Source organism: Aquila chrysaetos, chromosome 9 (assembly GCF_900496995.4).
Source record: "Aquila chrysaetos chrysaetos chromosome 9, bAquChr1.4, whole genome shotgun sequence".
Classification (NCBI taxonomy): domain Eukaryota; kingdom Metazoa; phylum Chordata; class Aves; order Accipitriformes; family Accipitridae; genus Aquila; species Aquila chrysaetos.
Window position 1 is genome coordinate 32,023,243 of NC_044012.1, and position 24,441 is coordinate 32,047,683.

Sequence of the window (24,441 nt, forward strand, 5' to 3'; positions counted from 1 at the left end):
GGCCGCTCTTGGGCGTTCCGCCCCGCTCCCCGCCGCGCCGCCGCTGCTCCCACCTGCCCGCCGCTGGGCGTGAGGCGGGCGGGGCCGCGCGGGGGCCGGGCGCGGCCGCCAGGGGCGCCCTGGTGCGCGGGCGCGGGCGCGGCGCCGCGCAGTGCGCGGCCGGGAGGAGCCGGGGGGCGGGAGGCGCCGGTCGGTGCCTGCCCGGTGCGCGGAGCCCGGTGCGCGGCCCGCCATGAACAGCATCAAGAGCGTGCCGGCGCGGGTGCTGAGCCGCCGCGGCGGGCACAGCCTGGAGGCGGAGCGGGAGCAGTTCGACAAGAGCCAGGCAAGGGCGGTGGAAGGCGGCGGGGGGCGGGGGGGGGGGGGGGGGAGGTGCTCCGGTACCGGCTCCGGCGCGCTGCGGGACCGGCCCGCTCCGCTGGGCAGCGCCTCGGGGCACGCTGCACGCGGGGGTTTCGCGGGGGATGGCGATGGGGACTTGGGGGGGGGGGGTGTCCTCGCCGGCCTCCGGGGACCCCCCCGGTGGGACGGCGCGGTGCCGCCGCCGTCTGTCCGCCCGCCCGCCCGCCTTCCCGTCCATCTGTCCTCGCTGCTGGCGCGGCGCACGCTCCCCCGCCCCCGCCTGCCCCACCGCTTCCTCCCGGGACGGTCCCGCGTGGGTACCGGCCCGGCCCCGCCGCCCCCGCTCCGGGCACCGGGGCCGGGTCCCTGCTGTGCGCCGGCAGGCACCACGAGCCCCGGGCAGGCAGTTTCCCCCACCACCCCCCCCCCCCCCCCCCCAACCACCGGGCCTTATCGGCAGGTAAACACGGCCGAGAGCAAACAGGGAAAGTTTTATAGCCCCGGCCGTGCCGGCGGGAGCGCGGCCGAGCCCGGGGGCGGCCGATGGCAAGAGCCCGGGGCTGGCCCTCCCGGTGCCCACCGCACCGGTAACGGGCATCCCGGCGATGCCCCCCGGTGCCGGCCCCGTGGCGGCACGGGCTGCCCCAACAAAACCGGGAGGTGTTTTGGGATGGGTGACTCCCGGGTGACTCCCCACGGGTCCGGGTCACACGTGGGGTCTTCCCGCGGGGATCGGGGCACCCAGCCCTGGAGAGGGTGGCAGAGCGAAAAGAAAGCACAAACGTGTTTGTGCCCTGCAGTGTCCGGCTCGGACAAGGGTGTCGGTAGCCCTTTCGGTGGCCCCCGCCAGGTGGACAATGCTCGGGCACCCATGGGGCTGGCATACGGCTTATGGGAAATTAATTACTCCAACAGCACGGGCAGGGATGGGCTCACCGGCTGCCCCAGCAAAAATAATAGTGACCTCCCAGCACGCATCCTCTGACCCTTCTGATTTTTCAGGCTGCAGATTCATCGCAGATATTTTTCCCCTTTGCCCCATTGCGTTGCTCGTCCTTCCCCGGGCCCTGGGCTCGTTTGGCCCCGGAGAGTGCCAAAGCGAAGGCAAGTGGCGATTTCGGACCTCGCGGGGTCACGGTGCCGCTCGGCCATGCTAGGTAGGAAACGGAGCTTGTTGGGTTTGGGGAGCAACACGAGAAAACCGGCAATTCCGGTTCCTTCTGGACGCGTCTCCTTCAATCGTCCCGCTGGGCACCGCTGATAAATAATCATGTCGGCAGTGCTGCCTCGTGTGCCGAAGGGCAGCCCGTGCCGGCCAGGCAGGAGTGCGTCCCTCCTACCTCCCGCCCTTCCACGGTGTTTTGGGCTTTTCGGTGGAATTTGTGCCCCACGCAGGTGCGACTTTGCTCACAGTCGCAGAGGTGCCTTTCGGCAGTGCCGCGTACGGGGTGGGTGGGTGGTCACTCTCTGTTAGAGCTAAACCCCAGGCTCGCTGGCTGATGGTCACATTCACCACCCAGAACTGACCTTTTTTTCCAGTAACGGCTGAAAAACTGTCCTAAAGGAGCTTTATCCTAACATGGTTTCCTGTAGCAATGCTTTGGGTGAGAGCAAAAATGTTCCGGTGTCAGTACGTGGGTATTGATCTGCCTTTTACGTCTAATTATAGCAGCAATGCTGCCGGTTGCCTTTGTATCGCGGGGACACCAGTGGCATGTCCCCTCTGCACACCTTCGCCAGCCAAGGATTTCACACCACCCTGAAAAATGACGCTGCCGAAACCACGCGCCCCATCTCCTTTGCCCCGGTGAAGGCCGGGATGATGGGTATGGATGGGGGTTGCCGGCCCTGGTGTGATCCTGGGTGCTCACAGGTGATGTGAAGGTCACCTGCTTTCCCTGAAAATGCTTTTTGAGGTCTCGTGTTGGGGTGATGCAGACATCCCCCTCACAGCGGCCACGTGTGGGAGGTGGGAAGCCGCCGTCCTGCAGCGGGCGCTCGCTTTGCAGCCTGGCAGGAGGCAAAACTTGCCCTTTTCTGTGGCTGATTTTTGCTTTTCTTGAACAAGAAGGTTAAAAATCCAACAAGCTCTGGAGCTGCCAGGAATACAGCATGCGAGTACCGAGTGGTGCTTTTTTGGTGTAATTTGGGAAGGAGAAGCATTAGGAAGGGAACTCCGGAGCAGCCGTTTGCAGTTCAGCTGATCTGGCAACCCTCGCACTGCCTAGCCGGCGAGGTTTCCAGCTCGACGTCCTGCTGCCAAAAAATCACTCCCTGCCGCGGTGTCGCACCGGGACCCGGCATCCACCTGCCGGGTGGGGATTGCGGCCCTGTGGGATGCTGGGGCTTTGGGGAGCCGTGGGCGGAGAGGATCACGCCGTAATTAAAAGCAGCCTGGAAAGAAAGGGTGGATGTAAACTGTGCTCCTTCATTTGGGTGCTTTGATCCCAGCTTTAGTCACTGGCTTGGTACGTGAGGGCTGTGAGTAAGGCGTGAGGGCTGCACACGTGTGGGCTCCCACAGCCCGCGGCTGGGCAGGTTTTGGGGTCGGACCCCCCCCGCCGGCAGGGCTGGGGCTGCACCGCTCCCCGGGGGCCATGGGAAACCGTCCGCAGGTGGCATGAAGGTTTCGGCCAGGCTGGTTGTGCACCTGCAGTGACAACCGAGACCTGCCCATCTCCGGATGTGCCAATGATGTCCCAAGCAGCTGGGTCGAGGGTGAATCTCCCTGTTTCAGAGCTGTCCTCCGCGGCCCGGCTTTGCCAGGCAGCCGTCAGGGACATCCTGAAGGCACGCATGTCGAGGCTGCAGCATCGCCCTGTGCCCATCCCTGGTCCCACCATCCCCTTTCTGTGGAACTCCTGGCCAGACCGGGGTTTGGAGCCAGTGAAAACACACCTGAGCCGGCAGCCCCAAGGGCTTGGCATTGGTTTGGTGCCACCATGGTTTATTTGGGACCACGCTGGACGCGGTGTCTCCGTCGTGGCAGTGCTGTGGGTGGGCTGGGGGGCTGCCCCTGCATGGGTCTGCTCCTCTGTGCTGGACGTAAAATGGCTCAGTTGAAACCACTGCGCTGAATCACCAAGGATGAAACCAGCCTCCCCAGCAGCTCCTGGGCTGAATTTTGGCTGGTCGGGCTGGAAATGAGATTATGGGCAATAAACACAATAAAACCACCAGCACCAATGGGAATTACAGCCCCGTTTTGGGACAGGCCAGCTGGGTCCCAGCCCTATCCCCATCCTGCCGGGCAGCACTGGGTGGCTGAGCTCCCGACGTGGGATGACATTTTCTTTCCTGGGGGTCTGCCCTCGTCTTGCACCTTGGCCGCCTCCGGCTGCGCCTCCTCCCAGCCCTGCAGGGCTCAAGGCTGAGTCTGGCTCCCGATGATGGGTTGGGACGAGCGTGATGGGTTGGGACGAGTGTGTTGTGCTGCTCCTGCACACGGCGGGTGGTAAAAATCCAGGTTTGGGAGATGTCTGCCCCACTCCCCCTGCCATGCAAAGCACCTCAGCAAGATGCAATAAACCCCCTTTAGCAGCTCTTTGCCGGAAGATGTGTTTCTAAGCCCTGCCTTGCAAAACTGTCGGCTTGTCGCGCTCTGGTGCGTGATAAACCTTGCTTTCTGTCAATAAACCATCACTTTGGTGTTGTACTAGCAGGTGCCGGCAGCCCTGAGGACCCATGGCACGTCTCCTCTCTGGCCAAGCTGCGGTCGAGGGTGCAGTCTCTCCGCCGGCTCCAGGCTTTTGGGTGGCTGCGGAGGTGCTGGGTGCTTTGGGAGAGGTGGCTGCGCTTCAAGTGCCTGTTCCTGGGCACTCCAGGCTCGTTAACCTTCGGGGATAAGAGGATTACAGGAAGTCGCCAGCTTAACTCCACTGCTGCTTTATGGCCCCACATGGCGGGGTAACACCGGGGCTTCCCCGGTGTGGGAAATGCAAAACAAGCCCCTCTTCCCAGCAGCTGGGCTCAGTGTTTCAGGACAGGCTCACTTTTTGGAATGAACTCACGGTGGTTTTGCCGCTGTCATGCCCGGTTCGTGGGCTCATTTGAGGCAGATTTGGTACATCGACATCTTTGGCATCGCCCCTTTGGCATGGCGTCGGGTTCCTCCTGCATAAGTCAGGAGCACCCGATAACTTGGCGTCAGGTTCCTCCTCCCGCAGCAAAGCGCCTCGATTCGGAGGCGTCCCCTGGACAAGCAGCCGTGTCAAAGCAGGTGCTTTCCCTGGGAGGGGAGATAAGATTTTTTTATAAGGTTTTATGGCTTGTGGGGCTGCAGGGAGGGACCGGGTTTCTCTTCCGGCATGAGCGCCAGTGGCAGGGCCGCTTCCTGCCTTCCCAGCTGGGACCTTTTTCCTCTGCTGGTGACTGAGGGCTCACAGAGATGGGCACAGCCCGAGCGCTTGTGGGAGGGCGAAGCAGCTTGGTTGAGTCTGCAGGGACCTGGGGAGGAGGAGGAAGAGCCTCATCGATCACAAGAACTCGGTTTTGCAGCCCGTCATCACGTGGGACATGCAACCGACCTCTGTCTGGGGTCGTCTTTTGGAATAAACTCGTAATTTAAAGCGTGCTTGATCAGACACATTAAAATATAGATAACCCTCCTCTGATAATCCCATTGCTCTCGATTTTTGCTCCATTGAAATGGGCATCGCGGCTGCTGCTCCCTCCTCACTCAGGGGCTGCATTTTCCCCACGCGCTGTTTGCACACAGCAACACCGTCAAAAAAAAAAAACAACAACCCACCACCCCCCAGTTCAAAGGCTCCTTGTGATTAGACAAACAACCCTGGAATTTGGCATCTCACTGTTGTGCTTTAACACTCACTGGGCACGGCGCTGGGTTCCAGCATTTGTTTCCTGGGACGGTGACAGCAGGGAGCATCAGCAGCTGAGCACCGGCAGTGCCCAGCTCCGACAGATTGCACTGGGGATGAGGGGTTTTAACTGGCTGCTTTGATCATGGATAAAAGCACCTGTTTTTCTATGTCACAAATGACTTTGAGGTGACAAATGTGTTATAAAATTCAAGGTATTCCCCAAAAGCACCGGGTGGCTGAGCTGTTCCCAGCTGGCAGCGCAACCAGCTCTTTGTTTTGGTGGGTGGGTTGGGGACTGTGAGGGTTGTGCCGCTGCTGACAGCCGTTCTCTCCTCCTCTCGCAGGCCGTCAGCATCAGCAAAGCCATAAATACGCAAGAAGCACCGGTGAAGGAGAAACATGCCCGCCGTATCCTTTCCCTCGGCTCGCCTGGATGGCATGGAGGACATCCAGTGCTGAGGCAGGAGGGGTTTCACCCCACGGGGCTGGAGCAGTGGGACGTTTGGGAGACAGGAGACCCACGCAGACCTTGGTTGGGGGATGGTATCATGTAGGTCTGTCCATCAGTGAAAATGCAAAGAAGAGCAGTGCAATCAAATTGCATTTCTTTGGCAATAAAATGCAAAGGGCCCCAGTGCACCCTGCAGCAGGGGAAGGTGCACCAGAAAAAAATTAATGGGGGTTATATCTGCAGGTGCAGCATTGTGCTGGTGATCTCTGTGCCTGCGGTACACTCGGTGCATGTCTCCTTTTTCATGAAAGTTGAACAGGAATAGTGCCCAGCCCAGTGTGTCCCCTGCTCCTGTGTGTGTCCGATTGGCCTTGACCACAGGGAAGGGATCATCCTGGGGACGCACCATGAGAAGGGAGCATTCACCTTCTGGTCCTACGCCATTGGGCTGCCCCTGCCCAGCAGTGCCATCCTCAGCTGGAAGTTCTGCCATGTCCTGCACAAGGTCCTGCGTGACGGCCACCCCAACGTGAGTGTCCCCTCTGAAACGTCCCTCCCGCGTTGCTGACGGGGGAAAATTTTTGGCTCTTGCTGACGTCCCTCTGGTGGGTTTCCTTCCCTGCCCTGGCCACCTTCCCCAGGCCATGGGGCTGTGAAGCACTCTGTTATCTCACATCTTTGAAACCTCCCCTTGCAAAGCCCTGACCTCTGGTTGCCATTGAAGGGCTTGAAAAACTCCCAAAGCTGGAGCAGCATAAGGGGCTGGATCCATCCTCTTCCCCAGCTTCAGGACAGGCAGGCGGGCGCTAGTCCAGCTCCGTGCCAGCCCCCCCATGCCACATCCCTTTCGTTTTTGTCCACAGGTCCTCCAGGACTGCCAGAGGTACCGCAGCAACATCCGAGAGACAGGGGACCTGTGGGTGAGTGGGGCGAGGCGGAGATTTGTGCCTTCCAGGGGGTTTGGTGGTGGGTGCTGAAAAACATTGTGGGCACGGGGAGGGCAAAGCACCACCTGAAATAACCTGTCATCTCTGACCCTGCTGGGTGATGGTTTTGCACATGGTGAAGGGCAAGAGGGTGAAAGCTGTAAGGCTGGTGCAGATTGACCGGCACACGCAGGTTCTGCTGGATCTGGTCGCATTGCTCTGGATTCTCCATGTTTCCCCTCGTGTCTCTGGCAGGGCCATTTGCACGACAGGTACGGGCAGCTGGTGAGCATCTACACACGGCTCCTCCTCACTAAGATCTCCTTCCACACTAAGGTGAGACCCTCTGCTGCCTCTCCACCCTGTCATGCCAGCAGGGACGGGACTTTGCCGGGGCATGTGTCGCACCAGCAAAAATATTAACAGCAACTGCCGTTTGTTTTTGGTTTTTTTTTCCCCTTTTATAAAGCATCCCGAGTTCCCTCCGGCCCTTGAAGTGTCAGATGAGGTGCTGGAAAAGACTGCGGGGACAGATGTGAACAACATGTGAGTGTCCTGGCAGGAGTAAAGCACGCGGTGCATGGTTGCTGGCTCTGTGCGTCCCAGCTGGCAGCGTCCTGCTATCGAAGCAGCTCCTGTTCAGGGCAGCCATCAGTGTTTTATAAATTGGTTGGATGGTGCCTGATTCCTCCTGCACCCCCAGAGTGGTGAGGAGCGTAAATGCAGGGAGCAAAACCGCCAAATTCTTGTCAATCTGAGCCCTTGCCGGCACAGGGACCTGCAGCGAGCATGAGCAGCCAGAGCAAAGGTGTGTCTGCCACCGGGTGATGGGGTTTTGGTTTTTTTGGCAGCTTCCAGCTGACGGTCGAGCTGTTTGACTACCTGGACTGCGAGCTGAAGCTGTCGGAGTCAGGTGAGGAGGCGGCAGGTCCCTCCCGCTTGCCCTGAGGCTCTTGAGCAATAGTTTCGCTCTTTGGTCGGGAATGGAGTTCCAGCTCTGGAGGCTGAGGTTGGAGACTCACGTTCCTCCTCCTCCTCCAGTGAGATTTCTGAGGGCATTTCTCAGCTGGATTCCCCTGTTGATGCTCTGTAGAGGTGGTTGTAGGAAAATATTTAAGGAACATGGCTGGTTTTAGCCCACCTGAGCAATGCAGACTGTTGTTTCAGAGCAGTGCTGCTCTGAAATATTTTTTTATTCTTTTTTTGGTACAACCATGTTAATCATATGTGTTACCCAAATCCTTTCTGTCCTCCCAAAGCAAAGGATGGGGCTGTACCTCTTTCTAAATACTCATTTCTCCTTGTTGAAATACCTCTGTGGAGGGCTGGAGGCCCCTGCCCATGTTTGCTTCTCTCGCTTCCTTCTCCAGGAATTTTTAGATGGCTTAAAAATGCGGTGGTTTCTTCCTCCGTCGCGAGTCAGGAACACGGAGCTGCCCTGGAAAACAAGGCACAGTGGGAGACACTGTGCCCCTGGCTCTCATCAGCCTCCCGCTTCTCCTCCTGACCCAGTTATACAGAGAATTTATATTCATAAATACTTTAAAGCTGAGCGGGGAAGAAGCCAGAGTGGATATGCTGGCTGGATTTCTGCCAAGGGAAGGGATCTGTTTCCAAGCCAGGGCAGGCGAGGCTGCGGTGCCAGTGGGCCCGTCCCCTGCCCTGGGATCCTCTCCCAGCTCCCTGCACAATTAAATGGAACAGAGCAAAACCCCTGGCCTTCCCCGGCCGCGTTGTGCAGCGGCAGCTCCTGAGGGCAGCCGTCCTGCCTTTGCATCAGCCTGGGGTTAAATCCCTCCTTTTTGGGGTCAGGGTACCTGGGACAGAGCCGAGCACCACTTCCCTTTGCCACTGCGGTCGCTTTGGGTGTTTTTCTTGCTCGGAGGGGGGTTGTTCCCAGCTCGGCGGGACAGGATGGGCAGCAACCCTGGCGTTTACCTCATGTCCCAGCAAAGCCACATCCGTCGTGGTTAATGATCAAGCCGAGTGGCCCGGAGCAGGACGGCTCTGCAAACACAGTGCTGGCACCTCACTGCGCTCAACCCTTCAGTTTTCAGGCAGCTCAACACCTCGATGGCAGTCTCGCAGATGTCGGCAGTGCAGTGCCGCCTGGCCCCCCTCATCCAGGTCATCCAGGACTGCAGCCACCTCTACCACTATGCTGTCAAGTTAATGTTCAAGCTGCATTCCTGTGAGTCCCTGGGGATGTGCCCCATGCCGGTCTTTTCCCGGGTCAGGCTTCTGGCTGGATTCTTGGGCATCAGGCTTGCGTGGGTGGATGCATCCATTGCCATGTCCCTGTATCCCAGCCGGGCTCTAAGGACCCACTCCATCCCACGTAGACATCCCAGATGAAAGAATTAGAAGGACTTGTCCTTGATGAATTCAAACTGATATGCCTTGGCCTGCCAGCCCCCTGCACGGGATTGCTGGGCAGCGTTGTGCCAGGGGCCTTCTGTGGGTATTTTGGCGTTCTCCCGCCCACCTCTCCCTGTGTCACATCCCTGGTACCTACACTGGGGGTGGGGACACCCCACTCCTGTCCTGACTGCTCCCATCCCACTCCCACCTGGCTTTTACCCCGCTGACTTTTGCAGCTGGAGGGATATGGGCGCGTGTGAATAAATTTGCAGCCCCGGATCAGTCATGGCTGTCCCCCCACCTCCATTACCACAGGTCTGCCGGCTGACACACTGCAGGGCCACCGAGACCGTTTCCACGAGCAGTTTCGCAGGTAACCTGGGGCCGAGGTGGGGTGGCGGGGTCTCCTCCCTCCTGCCAAGCCCCTCCACCGCCTCCTCTGCAAGTGGTTTTTCTTTCCCTCTTCTCCAGCCTCAAAAACTTCTTCAAGAAAGCATCCGACATGTTGTATTTCAAGCGGCTCATCCAGATCCCCCGGCTGCCAGAGGTATGGTGGGATTTTGGTCATACATGACGCTTTAGAGAGCCTGTGAGTTCAGGGTGGATGAGAGTGTCCCCACAGGCGGGTTCGGGTTCTGGGGACACTGTGGAGGGACCCACCGACCCATTTCAGCAGCATGGGGATAGCTGCCTCCCTCCCCGTGGCGGTCTGCCTGCAGTGGTCCCCAAAACCCCAGGCGATGCCACCATGACTTCTTGTCCCCACAGAGCCCCCCAAACTTCTTGCGGGCATCTGCGCTGGCCGAGCATGTGAAGCCAGTGGTTGTCATCCCTGAGGAAGCCCCTGAGGACGAGGAGCCAGAGAACCTAATTGAAATCAGTACGGCTTCCACCACGGAGCCACAGGTGGGGGCACGGGGATGGGATTGGGACCCTGGGACGGTGGGGAACAGGCACCCACAGCCTGGCTCAGCCCCTCACCCTCTGTCTTCCCCAGGTCACCTCAGATATATTTGAGCAAACCTTCGGGCCACCCAACGGCATTCGGGACGACAGGTATGGGAGTCTAGCAGTGGCAGAGGTGGGGTGGCCGCTGCCACATGAGACCAACTTGCCTTTCTCCACAGGGATGCGCAGATCGAGAGCCTGAAGAAGGAGGTGGACATGCTCCGTGCGGAGATGGAGAAGATTAAACTGGAGGTAAAGCCTGGCCGGGGAGCAGCCAGTGCGGGAGAGCAGGGTGGTTTTTGGTGCTGTAGCATGGGAACCCTGATGGGATGCAGTAGGAGCGGGGTCCTGGCACCCAGCACTGTGTTTTGGGGCCTCTGCCAGTGCCAGGACCTGACTCCTGATGGAGATGGGGTGGAGGCATGTGTGACCTGTCCCTTGCTGTCCAGACCGGCTGTTAGCAGCAGGGACAGAGCGGCTGGAGGGACCGAGGGGAGAGCTTTCCTATGCATTTCACAGCTGCTTTGCCCAAATCACAGCCAGGCACCTGGATAGGGATGTTGGGGAGGGCAGAGTCATTGCTGGCATCGGTGCCCAAGTGCCTGACGGTGTCCCGCAGGCGCAGCGGTACATCACGCAGCTCAAGGCGCAGGTGAACAGCCTGGAGGGTGAAGTGGAGGAGCAGCGCAAGCAGAAGCAGAAGGCGCTGGTGGACAACGAGCAGCTGCGGGATGAGCTGGAGAGGCTTCAGAGGGCAAAGCAGGACAGCGACAGGTCCCAGCGGCTCTGCGCCGAAGCGGAAAGTAGGTGCCCTACAGCGTGCGTCGGCCGCGGGGTACCTGTGCCACGATTGCTGATGCTTTCTCACCCTGTTCAGAGAAAGCCAACGCCACCGAGATCCGCTACACAAAGCTGAAGGAGAAGCACAGTGAGCTCATCAACACGCACGCCGAGCTCCTGAGGAAGGTAACACTGCTGCCTGTGCCAGGCAGGGACCGACCGCTGCCTTTGTTCCTCTGCCACCGCTGGCGTGGCTCGTGCATGCCCAGCCCCATCTCGTATTGGTCCCATCATCCTGCACCCAGGGATCTCTGAGCACCGGCTCGGGGGCACCCCTTGAATTCATGTCCATGGATGGTCAGCGTTTTGGATGCTGTGAAAAAGGCATCTCCAAGCTACTCTCCCAGCCAGAATTTGGGCAGAACGAGCATGGCGGTGGCGAGGGTCCCTCCTCGGAGTGCCCAGTAATCTTCGTGTCCCCATGCAGAACGCCGACACTGCCAAGCAGCTGACAGTCACGCAGCAGAGCCAGGAGGAGGTAGCACGTGTCAAGGAGCAGCTGGCGTTTCAGGTGGAGCAGGTCAAGCGGGAGGCCGAGATGAAGGTAAGCCACCGTGGTCCCAAGTCTGGCTCCACCAGCCTGGCACTGAGCCCTTCCCAGCCTGGGGAACGTGGTGGCTGTGCACAATTTGGGTGCAAGGGGTAGGGGTGGTTGTTGGTGTCCATCCCTGGTCTGGGAAGGAGTTGCCCTGGCTCCTCAGGAGGGTGTTATTTAATGCGTGCTTCATTCCCTCTTGCCCAAATCTGCCATTTTGTCCCGCAAGAAAATGCCATGGTGCAAATTGATGGTTTGGGTGCTTTTGTTCTCTGGGGCCCAAGCTAGGGGCTGCTCCCAAAATTCCTTCTCTGGGGAAAGGAGCCCTTTCAGGAGACTCCCGCCCGGAGACCCTGAAAACCCCTTCTGCAAAACATGGCCGGGTTCGTTCCCATCATCCTGGCTGTGTGCTGGTGCCGAGCTGGGCCAGAACATGTTTGCAGCAGCTGAGCCCCCAGCACGGGCGTGTGGTTGCAGCTGGAGGACCAGAGTGTGCAGATGGAGCAGCTGCGGCAGGAGCTGGACGCCCGGCGGGATGAGCTGGACCAGGCGCAGCGCTCGCTCAGCCACGCCAAGCAGGTACAATGCCGGTGGTGCAGGATGCGCCCAAATCGCCATCACAAATCCCTGTCACGCAAGACAGCGTGCCTGCCACCACTGCCAAGCCAGCGGTGCAAACAGCAGCCCAGGGAGCAGTCGTTGGGCTGAATGCAGGTCCACCCCATCAGTGTCATGAGTTGGGCATGTCCTCAGCTCCCCCCTGCGTAACTGTTGGGCTCGCAACCTGGTGACAAGGGGTCTCCTGGCCCCACTGGCAGGCAGGCGCGGAGCTCAGCGCCCAGGTTGAGGCCCTGCACGCCGAGAAGGAGGTGCTGAGGCGGTCGGTGAGCGAGAAGGAGTGCGAGCTGCTCTCCACGCGTGGCCTCATCGAGGAGAAGGACCTACAGCGGAGCCAGGAGGTGGACAAGGCTACGAAGGAGATCCGTGAGCTACAGGGCAGGCTCCTGGAGAAGGTACAGTGCTGTGTGGAGAGCCTACTGCCCCTCTACTCGCTGGGGCAAGATGTGTTTGGGGGGTGCTGAGCAATCGGGGGGGCTCAGCTGAGCCATCACTGATGTAGCTGGTGGGATATGACTTGCAGCAGCAACAGTGGAATGCTCGGGTCTAATCCTGCAAAGGGACTCTCGAGGGATATGCTGATGATGCGGGGGTCTTGCATCCCAGTTGTGCCGCTCATCTGTTTCTCCCGCCCCACAGAGCAACCAGGAGCAGAGCCTGCAGCAGAAGCTGCTGGATGAGCAGTTCGGCATCCTGCAGGAGACGGTGCGGGAGGCGGAGGACATCCTCCGTGACGCGGTAGCCAAGCTGGACGACCCATTGCATGTCCGCTGCACCAGCTCCCCAGGTACATCCCGCCCGACCACGGGGGCTGCAACCCGCAGTCCCTTCTCCCTCCAAGACAGATGACATTGCATTTCAGCTTCCCCCAGGCATTTTTTCCTACCAAACATCATGCCCGAGGAGGTTAGGGTCAGACTTCCCAGGAGTGAATTTTTACCTCTGCTCTCAGCACTATTTTGCTCAGATTTTAGTGCTGTTGCCTGGCCAGAGCTGTGAGGACCTGAGCTGTCTTGGCTTCCGCTCAGTGGTACCTCCTGGAGTCAGCACTCGTGCTCTTTCAGACACTCGGCAGCCTGACCATGCTAATGAAGCTAAATTTGTTGCAGATTACCTGCTCAGCCGGGCGCAGGCGGCGCTGGAGTCCACAGACGCCCTGGAGAACGGGCACGCGCAGTACGTGGCCTCCATGGCAGGTACCTGGGACTGGGGACCGGTGGCACTGCTTGCACCTTGCTTTTATTTTTATACATCCAGCAGCCCCCGGCTGCTTGGGGGCTGTTGGCAAGCGTGCAATGCCCTGGTGATGGGAGGACGTGGGGGATGGAGTTGGAGGGTCCCCATGCCCTCATTCAAGGAGCAACCTGCAAGCTGGAGGGGTCAATACTGACCTCTCCAAGTCCTTGTACTGATCCTTGTGTGCCTTCGAGGGTGGGTTACAGCCCCCAGGGCACAGCCAGTAGTGCCCCCGGCTGGCAGTGCCTAACCGTGTCCTCTCGCCAGCAGACGCCGCAGGGCTAGTGGGGGCTCTGGCCCTCTTCGCGCACCTGATGGCCGACACCATTGTGAACGGCAGCGCCACGTCCCACCTGGCTCCCACCGACCACGCTGACCGTGAGTGCCGTACATGGACGCAGCAGGTGTTGGGAGCGGGGTTTATGCTCTTGGGGCTTGTTTTTGGGGTGGCTGTGCCAAAGCCTCCTCCGCCAGGGGCTGGATATGGGGCAGATCTATACAGGGGCTAGCATGGTCCCCCCAGCTCCCCATGCTCCCCTTCCTGACATTCCCTCCTCTCCAGTGCCCCTTCCTGGGCCAGGAACATCGCTTTGCTCCTGGAATCTGATTTATGCTCTTTAAGAAATTTGCTGGATGCCACAGATGCTTAGCACCATCTCCGCGGCCGAGGGGAGGAGAGAGAGAGGAGGGTGGCAGGGCTGGGATGAAGGGGTACCCCTTGCCCAGTGAGGGGCCCAGCACCAACCCATCCTCACCCCAGGACTGATGGAGACATGCCGGGACTGTGGGCAGCGGAGCCTGGACTACCTGGGTGAGCTGAAGGACAAGCAGAAGCTGGGGCATGCCAAGCTGGGGGACGTGCGGCAGGCACTGCGGGGGGTCCTGCAACTGGCCCAGGTAGGAGATGGAGCCCAGTGCACCCACCTTCCCACCCGCATCTGGCAGGGTGGGTTATTTACCAGTATTGGTATTTCGTAAGTGAAAAATCAAAGCAGGCAGTTAATGTAGAAGGACATTGCCTCCATTTGTCAAGGCGGGATGTTTGCTCACAGACCTCTGGCTGCACCTGGATGGACAGCTTTTTAAAAAACATAAAACCAAAAATCAAACCATGGCTTTCCCCATTGTCCAGAACTGAAATTGGAGATACTGGGTTGGAGTGAGCACTTTGGAGTGGTTTGTCCCCCATATCCACAGGTTCTGATGCTTTCCTTGAGCCATCTGAGCTTCACGTGCCGAAGACCCTTCCTGGTGCTGCATGGAGACAGTCACCCTCAGATCAGCTGAAATCTTTCAGCCCAGTAACCCCTGCAGAATAAAACTTCCCAACTTTCAGATATTTCTTCTCATGAAGCCCCCATTAGTCTTTTCCATTAAACAGCTGTTAATTCAAAGGCTGTCAGCTCTCCAGAGCCCTCTGGAGCCGTGCCCTGCCAAAACTGCTCCTGTGATCAAGTTTTGTCACCTTGATTTGAGGCATTTCTTACCTTTGAGGTCCCTGTGCCATGTTTGCTGCAACTTGGTGGTACATGGGCCTTCACCCTCGTGGTCTGCAGAATACTGCTCCTGCAGCTTTATTTGTTTAGGGGGGAAAAAAGGAGTTGGATACCTTGGTTTGGTGTTATTCCTTACAAATATTCCCTTCTCTCCCTCTGCCTAAAACCTCCTGGCGGCTGTTGCCTCCTCCGGCAGGAGCTGAGGCCCAAGAGCTTAGACATCAAGCAGGAAGAGCTGGGGGACATGGTTGAGAAGGAGATGGCCTCCACCTCAGAGGCGATTGAGGATGCCGTCAGGCGCATAGAGGTGAGACGAAGCTGCAGGATGGGCCATTTTGGTGCCTTGGGGCAGCAAAGCATCCATCTCTCCTCCACCCTGCTCGCCCACGCAGCAGCGTGGCATCCAACCCTTCCTCTTGTGTTTCCCAACAGGAGATGATGAGCCAAGCCAGAAACGAGAGCTCCGGTGTTAAGCTTGAAGTGAACGAGCGGTGAGTTTTGAGGGGCGGCATGCGACAGCCGCAGGCAGGTTTCTGTCCCGTGCCCATAACCTGCTGGGCTGTGCTCTGCTCCAAAGCCCCGCGTGCAACCCGGTGCTGCATCATCCTGATGCTGAGCATGAAATTCTCATTAAAAGGGTGGACCTTTGTCTTGCATGGCTAAGCCAATTGTTCACAGCTGCTTTGTGGGCTGCTTAGAAGTAACCTGCAGGCTGGCTGGTCTCCAAAAAAGACCCATTTTCTGACTGAGGCCAAAGCCTGCTTCCCTGGATGCGGCATCAGAGGATGCTGAACACTTTATCTCTTGTTTCCCTACAGGATTCTGAACTCCTGCACGGACCTAATGAAGGTCAGTACTGCAGAAACCTATCATCTGGGGTGTCAAAGACTGTGCAAAACTGTAACTTCCCACCATTGGCAGCATTAATCCTTCTCTATAAAATCCCCATCAAACACCAAAAACTGTTTTTCTTCGTTGCAGGCTATTAGACTTCTTGTAATGACATCTACAAACTTACAGAAGGAGATAGTAGAAAGTGGCCGGGTAAGTCCTCTGCTACATTCATCTCTGCACCAACATGATATACAGGAGAATTTCCCACAATTTGCAGAAACACCTGCTGAATTTTGTGCTTTCCCGTGTTAGCAGTACTCTGGCAGTCTCGCTTGCTGGAGATGGGCTGCCCAGCCCTGTGCTCTTCGCACACATCGCTGTCACCTTTGCAAAGCCTTGTCCATCTAAAGATGATGGCCCAAACTTAAACCCAGCCCAAATTCACTGGCTGGGGTCTCCAAAGCTAGTTTTCTTGATACATATTTAAGCAGGCCAGTAAGAGTGGCCTGAAGGGCACAGAAATGCTGCCAATCCCTTGCTTTATGACTTATATATGAATTTATATATTGTTAAATTTTATATGGATATTTTTTGTGGATTTATATATTGTATATTAGAAACAAGTTAATACAGGCCATAATATTCTCATAACAACAGGGGGCAGCAACAACTCAGGAGTTTTATGCCAAGAACTCACGCTGGACTGAAGGTCTGATCTCCGCCTCCAAGGCGGTGGGCTGGGGAGCCACGCAGCTCGTGTAGGTACCCCTGCGACCTCTCCCACGGCTACTGCAGGAGGCTTCTCTCCAAGCATGGCTCTGCATGCTGCACCCGGGGCTGGCCTATGCTTCTCCATCACCCGATAACCTAAACTGTCCTGCTGCCGAGTCTGCACAGAGCATTATTGCTAATTCCTTAAAGAGCATCGTAGCCTGGGTTGGACCACCGGCTACAAAATCACAGTCATTGAAATAGGGACTGCCAGTTCCTCCCTGTTTGCAAAGTGTGAAAGTTGCTACAATCAATACTCCATGTCCTGGTTCCTGTTCGGATGGTCACGGACGGGATGGTTGGGATCAGGGCAGGGAATCCCCATGCCCGTGCAGGAAATGTGGGGGCCTTTTTGGACAAAGCTTTAAAAATCTCATCCACTTCATTACGGAAATACAATCCTGCTTCTGTTGATATTTCACAGCCATCCAAAACTTCTGGATCTGGGCTTTGAGTACCTGCTTTGTAAATGTGCTTTAAATAATTACAGGCAAAGCTGCTGGCTCAAGGTCTGATGCTGATTTCTAAGGGTATAGCAGGAGATAAATACTCTGCACTTGCTTCGTAGTGCATGGTGAGTATCTCTAACACGATCTCCCTTCTGACCTGTAATGCAGAGAGTCAGCAGACAGAGTTGTCCTGCATACGGGCAAATACGAAGAACTGATCGTCTGCTCCCATGAAATTGCCGCCAGCACGGCCCAGTTGGTGGCTGCCTCCAAGGTGAGTATCCCAGCAAGATCATCTGCATACTGCTCATCAAGTTTTAAGTCATTTTGTTCCCATACTGTTGTCCCACGGATGCTTTTGGGCAGCGGTGTGTGGCTGTCCTGTCAGCCAGTCCTGCAGCCTCCTCCCGGAGTAGGGAGGAAGGGAAGCTCTTACTATTTTCAAGTCAGTCTATGATTTTAATCCATGTGTCTTCACCTGCATTAATATTCCCACACCTAGCAGGGCTTGCCTTGGAAATGAAGATGTGTAAAACCTCCTGTCTTCCTCCTGTCAAGCTGATTATGTAAAGAAAACGTTGATAACTAACAAGAAACCCCAAATAAGCAATTGCAGGAGCCAGCATTGAGAATGATGGATTTTTGGTCCTTGCCACCTTTCCTATTTGTGTGGGTGAAAGCGATGGGTAGAGGTTTCAGTGGGCAAATGGGGGTGCAGATGGCGGGGGGGAGGACCCATACTGCTTTTTACAGCACATGGTTTTAAAATTAAGGGCATGGTTAAAAAAAAATAGCTCTGTCTTCACTGATGCTGCTTATCCACGTGTGCTCGGCTCAGGTGGGAGCAGAGCTGGTTTGGTGTCCTGGGGCTGAAGGGCCTCGCAGCAGGGGTCACCTTGTCTGGCTGTGATGGGATCATCAAGAATAAACGTGTCCATCTGTCTGTCTGTCCTTTCCGCCCCCAGGTTTTCACGCCTAAGGACCATTCTGACGTGGTGTGCTCGGTGTCTCTGCTCTAACGCAGAACATGGCTGCCTGGGGGCTCCCTCAAGCCAGCGAGCACCTGTGTGGTGGTGCCGTGGCGGGGACCCACAGCCGTCCCCGTGCTCTTTGCAGGTGAAAGCCGACAAGAGCAGCAGGAACCTGGCCCGGCTCCAGGAGTGTTCACGCAACGTCAATGAGATGGCGGCCAACGTGGTGGCTTCCACCAAGTCGGGGCAAGAGCAGATTGAGGAGAAAGGTGAGGTTTTTGCAAGGAAAGGGGCGGGGAAAAGAAAATACCCAAATCCCTTCCCAGCCTGACGAACACCCCGAGGTGCCCATCTGGCTTCGCTTTGGCACATGAGGGTCCTCTGCAAGGGGTGCGCTCAGCGAGGACCCCCCATGTTTCTCCACAGACACCATGGACTTTTCGGGGATGTCCCTCATCAAGCTGAAGAAGGAAGAGATGGAAACACAGGTACATCCATGAGGGTGGATTTGGTGCCGCCGTCTTCGGGCCAGGCTGAGGTCCTGATCCGGACCTGCACATGGCAGGTTCCCTTCTGCCCCTCCACGCCCTAGCATGGCGCTAGGGATGGTGGCGGGGGGGGATCATGCCCCCAGGGTGCACAGGAACCAAGCTGGCTGTTTGGGTGCAGGTGAAGGTTCTGGAGCTGGAGAAGCGTCTGGAGGGCGAGCGGGTGCGCCTGGGCGAGCTGAGGAAGCAGCACTACGGCCTGGCCGGGGCCTACGAGGCGGCGGAGGAGGGGGAGGCGAAGCCGGCGCCGGCCCCGAGGCGAGGCATCCTCAAGAAGCCCCCCTTGGCCCAGAAACCCAGCCTTGGGGAGGTAGGGTCCCCAGGGGGTAAATGTACATGGTGGGGTGCGTTCACAGCACGAGTGACTGATATTTCATTTTATTCCCCTTCTCGTTTCAGCCCGAGCGAGACGCCGGCCCGTAGCTGCCTCACGGGGTGAACTTCTAGCGGGGGCTGGCTGGGTTTTCAACAGATCACGTTGCCTTCGCGCTGGTGTGCCTTCATGCGCGGGGGTCTCCTCACCACCCGGCCTGGAAAACTGGATATTTTTTTTAAAAATACTTCTTTTTTGTTTTGTTTTGTTTTTATTCACTTGATTCCTATCCATAGAGCAGGGGGGCTCCTGCCTGCTCCCCAGGTGGCATGGGATGCCCTCCTCCTCCTGGCCTGCCAACTGGCTCTCCTGGTTTAATTTAATTTGGGGGTCGTTTGGGTTGAAATTTTTTTTTTAAACTTTATCAGCACTAGAAGTTTTCAGTAAATGTAGCTCTCTACTGCACTGCTCAGACCCTTTCAAAGAACTGAACTGTTTTTAAAGTAGGAAACTGTTGGGCTTTTCTTGCAACCATTTTTTAAATTCCCCTTTTTCAGCTTGAGGAATAATTTGACTTTGTTTCGGCATGGGATCAGCCCTCAGCAGAGAGGGAGACGTTGGCCTTAACTGGCGCAAGGAACAAGGCTTTTGTAAGGGAAAAAGCAGTTACTGGCACACACTGGCAATAATGATACAAACATTTTTTTTTTCCTTTTCTATTTTTTATTACTACAGCAATGTCGGGATCAGTTGCATTACATTTTATATTTAAGATAATTAGCAGAATTAAATCTAACCGTGGCCTGCGGGAGCCGGGGGATAGAGAAGTCTGCAGCAATAAGGAATTACTGATCTGGAGAGACACAGGGGCAGCTGTATCTTCCCTTGGAGCTACTACCACGATGTAGATTATTAAAGAAGCAATATTTAAAATAGGTGTTGTGGTGCTTGGTCAGCTTGTTGGTGGGGAGGGGGCCAGTGCTAGGGCCATGGTTGAAGCAAGCCAGCCCCAAATTGCGGGGCAGAGGCCAGCAATAAAGTGCCTTGAAGATAATTATCTAAAGCACCATGGTGGTGGCATGTGTGGGACATGGATGTGTGACATGGCCCTGTGCTGCTGACAGGTGAGTGCATGGGTGGAGGGGGTGGGAGGAGGGTGTAATATCTCTCAGTATATAGATATGTGTGTGTATGTGTATACACACATATGTATAGATACAGCTATTCAGAGAGGTGTGTGGATATACATATTTGTATATGTACATACAAATGTGTGTGTGTATATATATATATACACACACACCCCATGTATATGCACAGGTTGACACACACACACACACACATATATATATCTTGCTCTATAGCTACCTAGCTATACAGATACAGCTACGTATCAAATGTTATATTGTGTATATCTTGCTTTTCCCTCTATGTACATATGTAATGGTATAGCCACACCGATCTAGCTCTATACATGTGTCTCTATATCTACACATATGCACATATATAGCTAGTCATCTATCTATCTATATGTATATATGCGTGTGCATCTCTATATATGCATGTCTGCATATATATTTTTTATTTATATTCCCCTCCCAAAAAAAAGCATTTATGCATATGTGTACATATATAGCTGTATTTATTTATGCAGTTGTCTGTCAGTATGGCTGTAGTGCTAGAGCAAGACCAGCCCCCTGCCCAGCACGAGCAGCTCACCAAGGCAGAGTAGCACATTAATTTCTGCAGCATATGCTCACCACAGGGCTCTTACTGGCAGCCAGGGTGACTGGCAGCCTTACCGAAAGTAAGTAGCTTAAATAAATAAAAAGCAATCCAGCCACAGCAGCATGAGTGCAGGATCAATGCTGCCTTCCAGCTTCCAGGGCAGCTGTTACCTGCAGCCTCACAGCTGCTCCTCATGACCACTGGCACACATCTGCAACATTTACTCTATGATTAACTGGGACTATCTCCAGGGCTGAGTGTCACTGCACCTCTTGGTGCAAGTTGGATACACCCATGAAACGGTAAGACTGAAGCATTTGGAGCTCAGCCAGAATGCCCATGACAGGGTGAACACAGCTCCCTTGTATTTAAGAGGAGATTTGTGAGGATCCTTTTGAAAAAGTCTAGAATTACCATTTTCATCCTCCAAAACATTCCTCAAATTTCATACAAGCCACAGTAAAAACCATGACTTTTCATTCCTATGATTAACAATAGGCTATAAAGCAGTTAACTGGAATTGTAAGTTGCTGTATCTCAGGAAAACACATTTATAAGGTATTTTATTACTTATTTTAGTTACATAGCAGTCTCATGATGACGTAAGATTTCCAAGGTTACACGTCACAAAACAGACTACGGTTTTATGAGCTACAGGCAGTGTAGCAAGCAACAATTCTAATTTCCCAACCAATTTTATGTATAAGGTGCGTACCACATTAAAAGGCTTTGGCATTAATACTGGTGTTACTGGGCAAGGCAAGCAGCTGGTCTAATCCTGCAAGTTATATTGAGAGCATCTCCAACCCAAAGATTTACATCCTTTTCAGCCTTTCCATGAAGCTACAGAGAACCTCTTATCTACAGCAGAGGAGAGCTGGGAGAGGGTTACCCAGCCATGTCCCTTGGGTGACCGCTGTCACATCGAGTGACAATATCTATCAAGATACAGCAGCAACTGTGGCCAGCTCCATACTGAGTTTCATTTCTTTAAGAAACCTTTTCTCTTGGTACAAGGAAGCACTTTCTGCAATAGCTTGCCATCTATTTATAGATGGTGATAAAGATGATATATTTGCTGGGAGACTGACATCATCCTAACCACTCACTGCATTACATTTCGTAATGGAAATACTGATTAATCAAGAATGCTAACTTTTAAAATCTCACTACTGTAAGTCTAGCCACAGATATATTTAAAGAATTCAAAAATAAAGTAAAACGTGGCTTTAAGAATGATGCTATGGGTAAATGTAACTTGTTTAACACCACTGCTGTTTTGCTACGATTTGCTTAAATGGATACTTACAGAGGCTGCAGGTAAAACAACCCAGGCCAGCACATACAAAGTCTCAAAAAATAACAGCAAAAATAAAAACAAGCTCCAAAGGCCACTTAAAGTATAACCCATGTGCTAAAGTAATTTTTATGCCAAAATTAAGTTTACTGTCCCGTCTAAGATTTTCTTAACTCCTACACTTTTTGGAAAGTATTTGCTATTTGTAGCAGACAAAAAAAAAAAGAAAAAAAAAAAATCACAACTGCAAACTATGTATGCAAAGGTTTATTTTAAGACTCTGTCAAGACATCCTGCTATACAGGATCCAATTTGTTAATGGCTTTTAAATACCATTATTTTATCTGTGGAGAGAGGAAGATGTTTAACTTGATGTGCTACTGAGAACAAATTTTACTCAGTACCTGTAACAAAAGCAATGGGAAATAACCAAGCGAAAGTTGTGAAATATTATGTTCTGCTCCCTTCCACCAAGGTTAGTACAGTACAATTTATTTTTCTCGAAGCAGCTTTCAAACAGCCTGTTATCAAACCCCTCCTTTCCCCACCCTTTGGCTCCCTCAGCAGCCAAACCTCCAGTAACCACAAATTAGTTTGAATATGAGCACACAAAGCAGCTGAAGTTCAGTAACAGCATTGCTACAGACAGCAAAGTTTACAAAACACAAGTCTCTCTTAGATCATTGGGAAAAAAAAAAGTCCATTGAAATCAAGCACACGAATAGAAAACACTACTGTTACATGCTCTAGGAAGTCAGGTAAAAAAAGCTTCCATAGAAGTATGGTTTTAAGAGCCCTTAAAGCCATGAGCAGCAGCCACCCATTTGCAAGGTAGGTTATTTCCCTTCTGTGCCAAACCTGCCCATAGCAGTGACTAAGGCACAAGTTGCATGCATCTGGGCAGTACTATTTTTAGTGACAGTACTTCCTGAATAACCCCATCAGAAAAATGACCTGGGAAATACAGAAATATCAGCTAATGCAATCATTTAACAGATGCCTCATAGGTATCCAGGTTTAAATCAAAAGAGAAAAATACAAAGATGGTATGTATTCCCCTTACAAACCACCTATCACATCTGGTAGCACGAGACAACTAATACACCAGCCCAAAGGACATTATTACATTTCCACATTTCTCCACAATCAGCATTTTTCCCTCAACCAGGTGGTCTCATTCCAGTGTTGAGAACTGCGGTCACTTTTGTCACCTCCCCTCCTCTATAGGATGCGGCTGACTTCTTTCAAGAGTAATGAATCTCTCAGAAATTAGCCCATCCCAAGCAGTGGTGGCTAGAATAATGTGCAACTTTAAGGGCAAATAGCAAGGCGTGGAATTAGCTTATGTGGTGAGAAGAAACATTTTTAGCTTTGAAGGAAAAAATAATTCCTACTCATCATCTACAAGAGTGCAGAAAAAGCTCCCTTGAACAGGCTGGAGATAGTAAGTAGCACTAAAAGATACCCTTTAGCTTACAGCAGGATCCAGGATTCAAGGTATGCACTAGCAACTCTTCCAGCCTCAGCAGTCTGCAATTTGTCCTGCAGGTAGGGAGAAAAAAGATTTGCCTTCAGGTGAGGTTGAGAGCCCACCATGGGCTGCCCAGGGACAGCCTGATTTAGGGTCAAGATGTCAGCTGGGGCACCAGTGTCTCAATAAGGCTTCTCTAAAACTTCAGTTGAGACAAAAATTTCTCAAAACAACTCAAAGCAACACGTCTTGTTTCTAGTGACAAAGTCTCAGAGAGGTAAACAGAGATACCTGTAAAAGACTTGTATCAGGGCTGATGAATATACAACCAGAAGAGGACTCAAATTACAGGAACAAGTGCTACTGAAAGATCTGTGTAGGCTTGCATGGCCTTCGAAACCAGTTTCCAAAGGGAGGGGACAAGTCAAGACCACATGAAATACTGCCAGTGTGTCACTGACATACCACTTGCCTTTTTTGTGTTACTTTGCCTTTTTTGTTATCCATTACACAAGCAACATGTGTGTCCCCTATCTGGCAAGGTCTGACCGCGCTGCGTTCTCTCTCCTTTGCACAGGGAACAATCCCACCCAGAATGATCTCCAGGTGCACGTGAGCCATGGGAAGGGCCATCCGAACCCGTTTCGGAACAGGCACTTGGAAGTTTTGCATGCACCTTCTTCAAGCTGCAAAACACAGGTGTTTCTGCAAATTCTAAGAAGAGGGAAGTTGAAGAACTGCAGCTTTTACATAACACCATTCCCGTCCCTCGCCCACCTGCCCTGAGTCAGCACAGCAAGCTTTCCTCATCTGTACTTTCCCATTTCTGCATCAGCAGAAGGTTATCAAAGCTCCGTAGCAACCACAAATGGAATGTATCAAGAGACAATTAAAAAAGGGATTTTCTTCCATATCGTATCAGTTATTCTGCAGTAGGACTTCTATTTCACATTGCTATTAAAGTGACAGATACCACAGATAATTACATCAGGTCTTTTCTGTCCTCTGACTCATATTCCTAAACAACTTTGGTTGACTCATTTCTCCTAACTTGTCTTGGCTGAAATCTATGTTTTTCCTCTTAACAAATAAAAGTGGCTTTCCCCCTTCCTTCAGCTTTTCCAGGTGAAGATTCTGAACTCTTCCACTATTCCAGCTAATTGTCAGAAGCCAAAACAAAAGCAAAGGGATTCCACCCGGGAAGACAGCTCACCTACCTCATTGCCATGATCACAACGTGCAGAATCTACTCTGAGCGTACCTATCCTATATCAGCTACATACAAAGTGGACTCGCTATATCCAGTCACTAAAAACATGGCCAACAGATTTACTATGAATAATTAAAGTTATTTTCTTGCAAATTTATGTTCTACATTCACCTACAACTGTTTTTATGTTGCTGCATAAAACCCACCACTAGTATTGAAAAACATTAACGTAACTCCACCATGATTAAATGAAGCCACAATAGGAAGACGACA

At 53.8% G+C, this 24,441-nt stretch overlaps 1 protein-coding gene across 3 annotated transcripts; it reads left to right on the top strand.

Moving 5' to 3' along the window:
• The first annotated feature begins 148 nt into the window (after window positions 1-148).
• HIP1R (huntingtin interacting protein 1 related) lies at window positions 149-19,395 on the top strand. 3 transcript variants are annotated; one of them, XM_030024817.2, is made up of 32 exons: window positions 150-325; window positions 5,510-5,573; window positions 6,003-6,145; window positions 6,480-6,536; window positions 6,798-6,878; window positions 7,012-7,088; window positions 7,394-7,455; window positions 8,593-8,733; window positions 9,219-9,276; window positions 9,375-9,450; window positions 9,672-9,809; window positions 9,901-9,959; window positions 10,031-10,103; window positions 10,471-10,654; window positions 10,729-10,817; window positions 11,119-11,235; window positions 11,704-11,805; window positions 12,045-12,239; window positions 12,484-12,631; window positions 12,954-13,040; window positions 13,348-13,458; window positions 13,841-13,977; window positions 14,773-14,883; window positions 15,009-15,067; window positions 15,395-15,425; window positions 15,558-15,620; window positions 16,068-16,168; window positions 16,799-16,904; window positions 17,747-17,870; window positions 18,028-18,089; window positions 18,271-18,459; window positions 18,549-19,395. In XM_030024817.2, the coding sequence occupies exons 1-32, from the start codon at window positions 233-235 to the stop codon at window positions 18,570-18,572; spliced, it is 3,162 nt and encodes a 1,053-aa protein (XP_029880677.1). In that variant the 5' UTR covers window positions 150-232; the 3' UTR covers window positions 18,573-19,395. The 3 variants fall into 3 exon arrangements, 2 of the variants coding, with proteins under 2 accessions (XP_029880677.1, XP_029880678.1); XM_030024818.2 differs by having other exon boundaries at window positions 13,351-13,458; XR_003924917.2 differs by lacking the exons at window positions 15,009-15,067; window positions 15,395-15,425; window positions 15,558-15,620; ... (4 more) ...; window positions 18,271-18,459; window positions 18,549-19,395 and having other exon boundaries at window positions 149-325; window positions 12,954-13,020; window positions 13,351-13,458; window positions 14,773-14,865.
• Window positions 19,396-24,441: the final 5,046 nt, after the last annotated feature.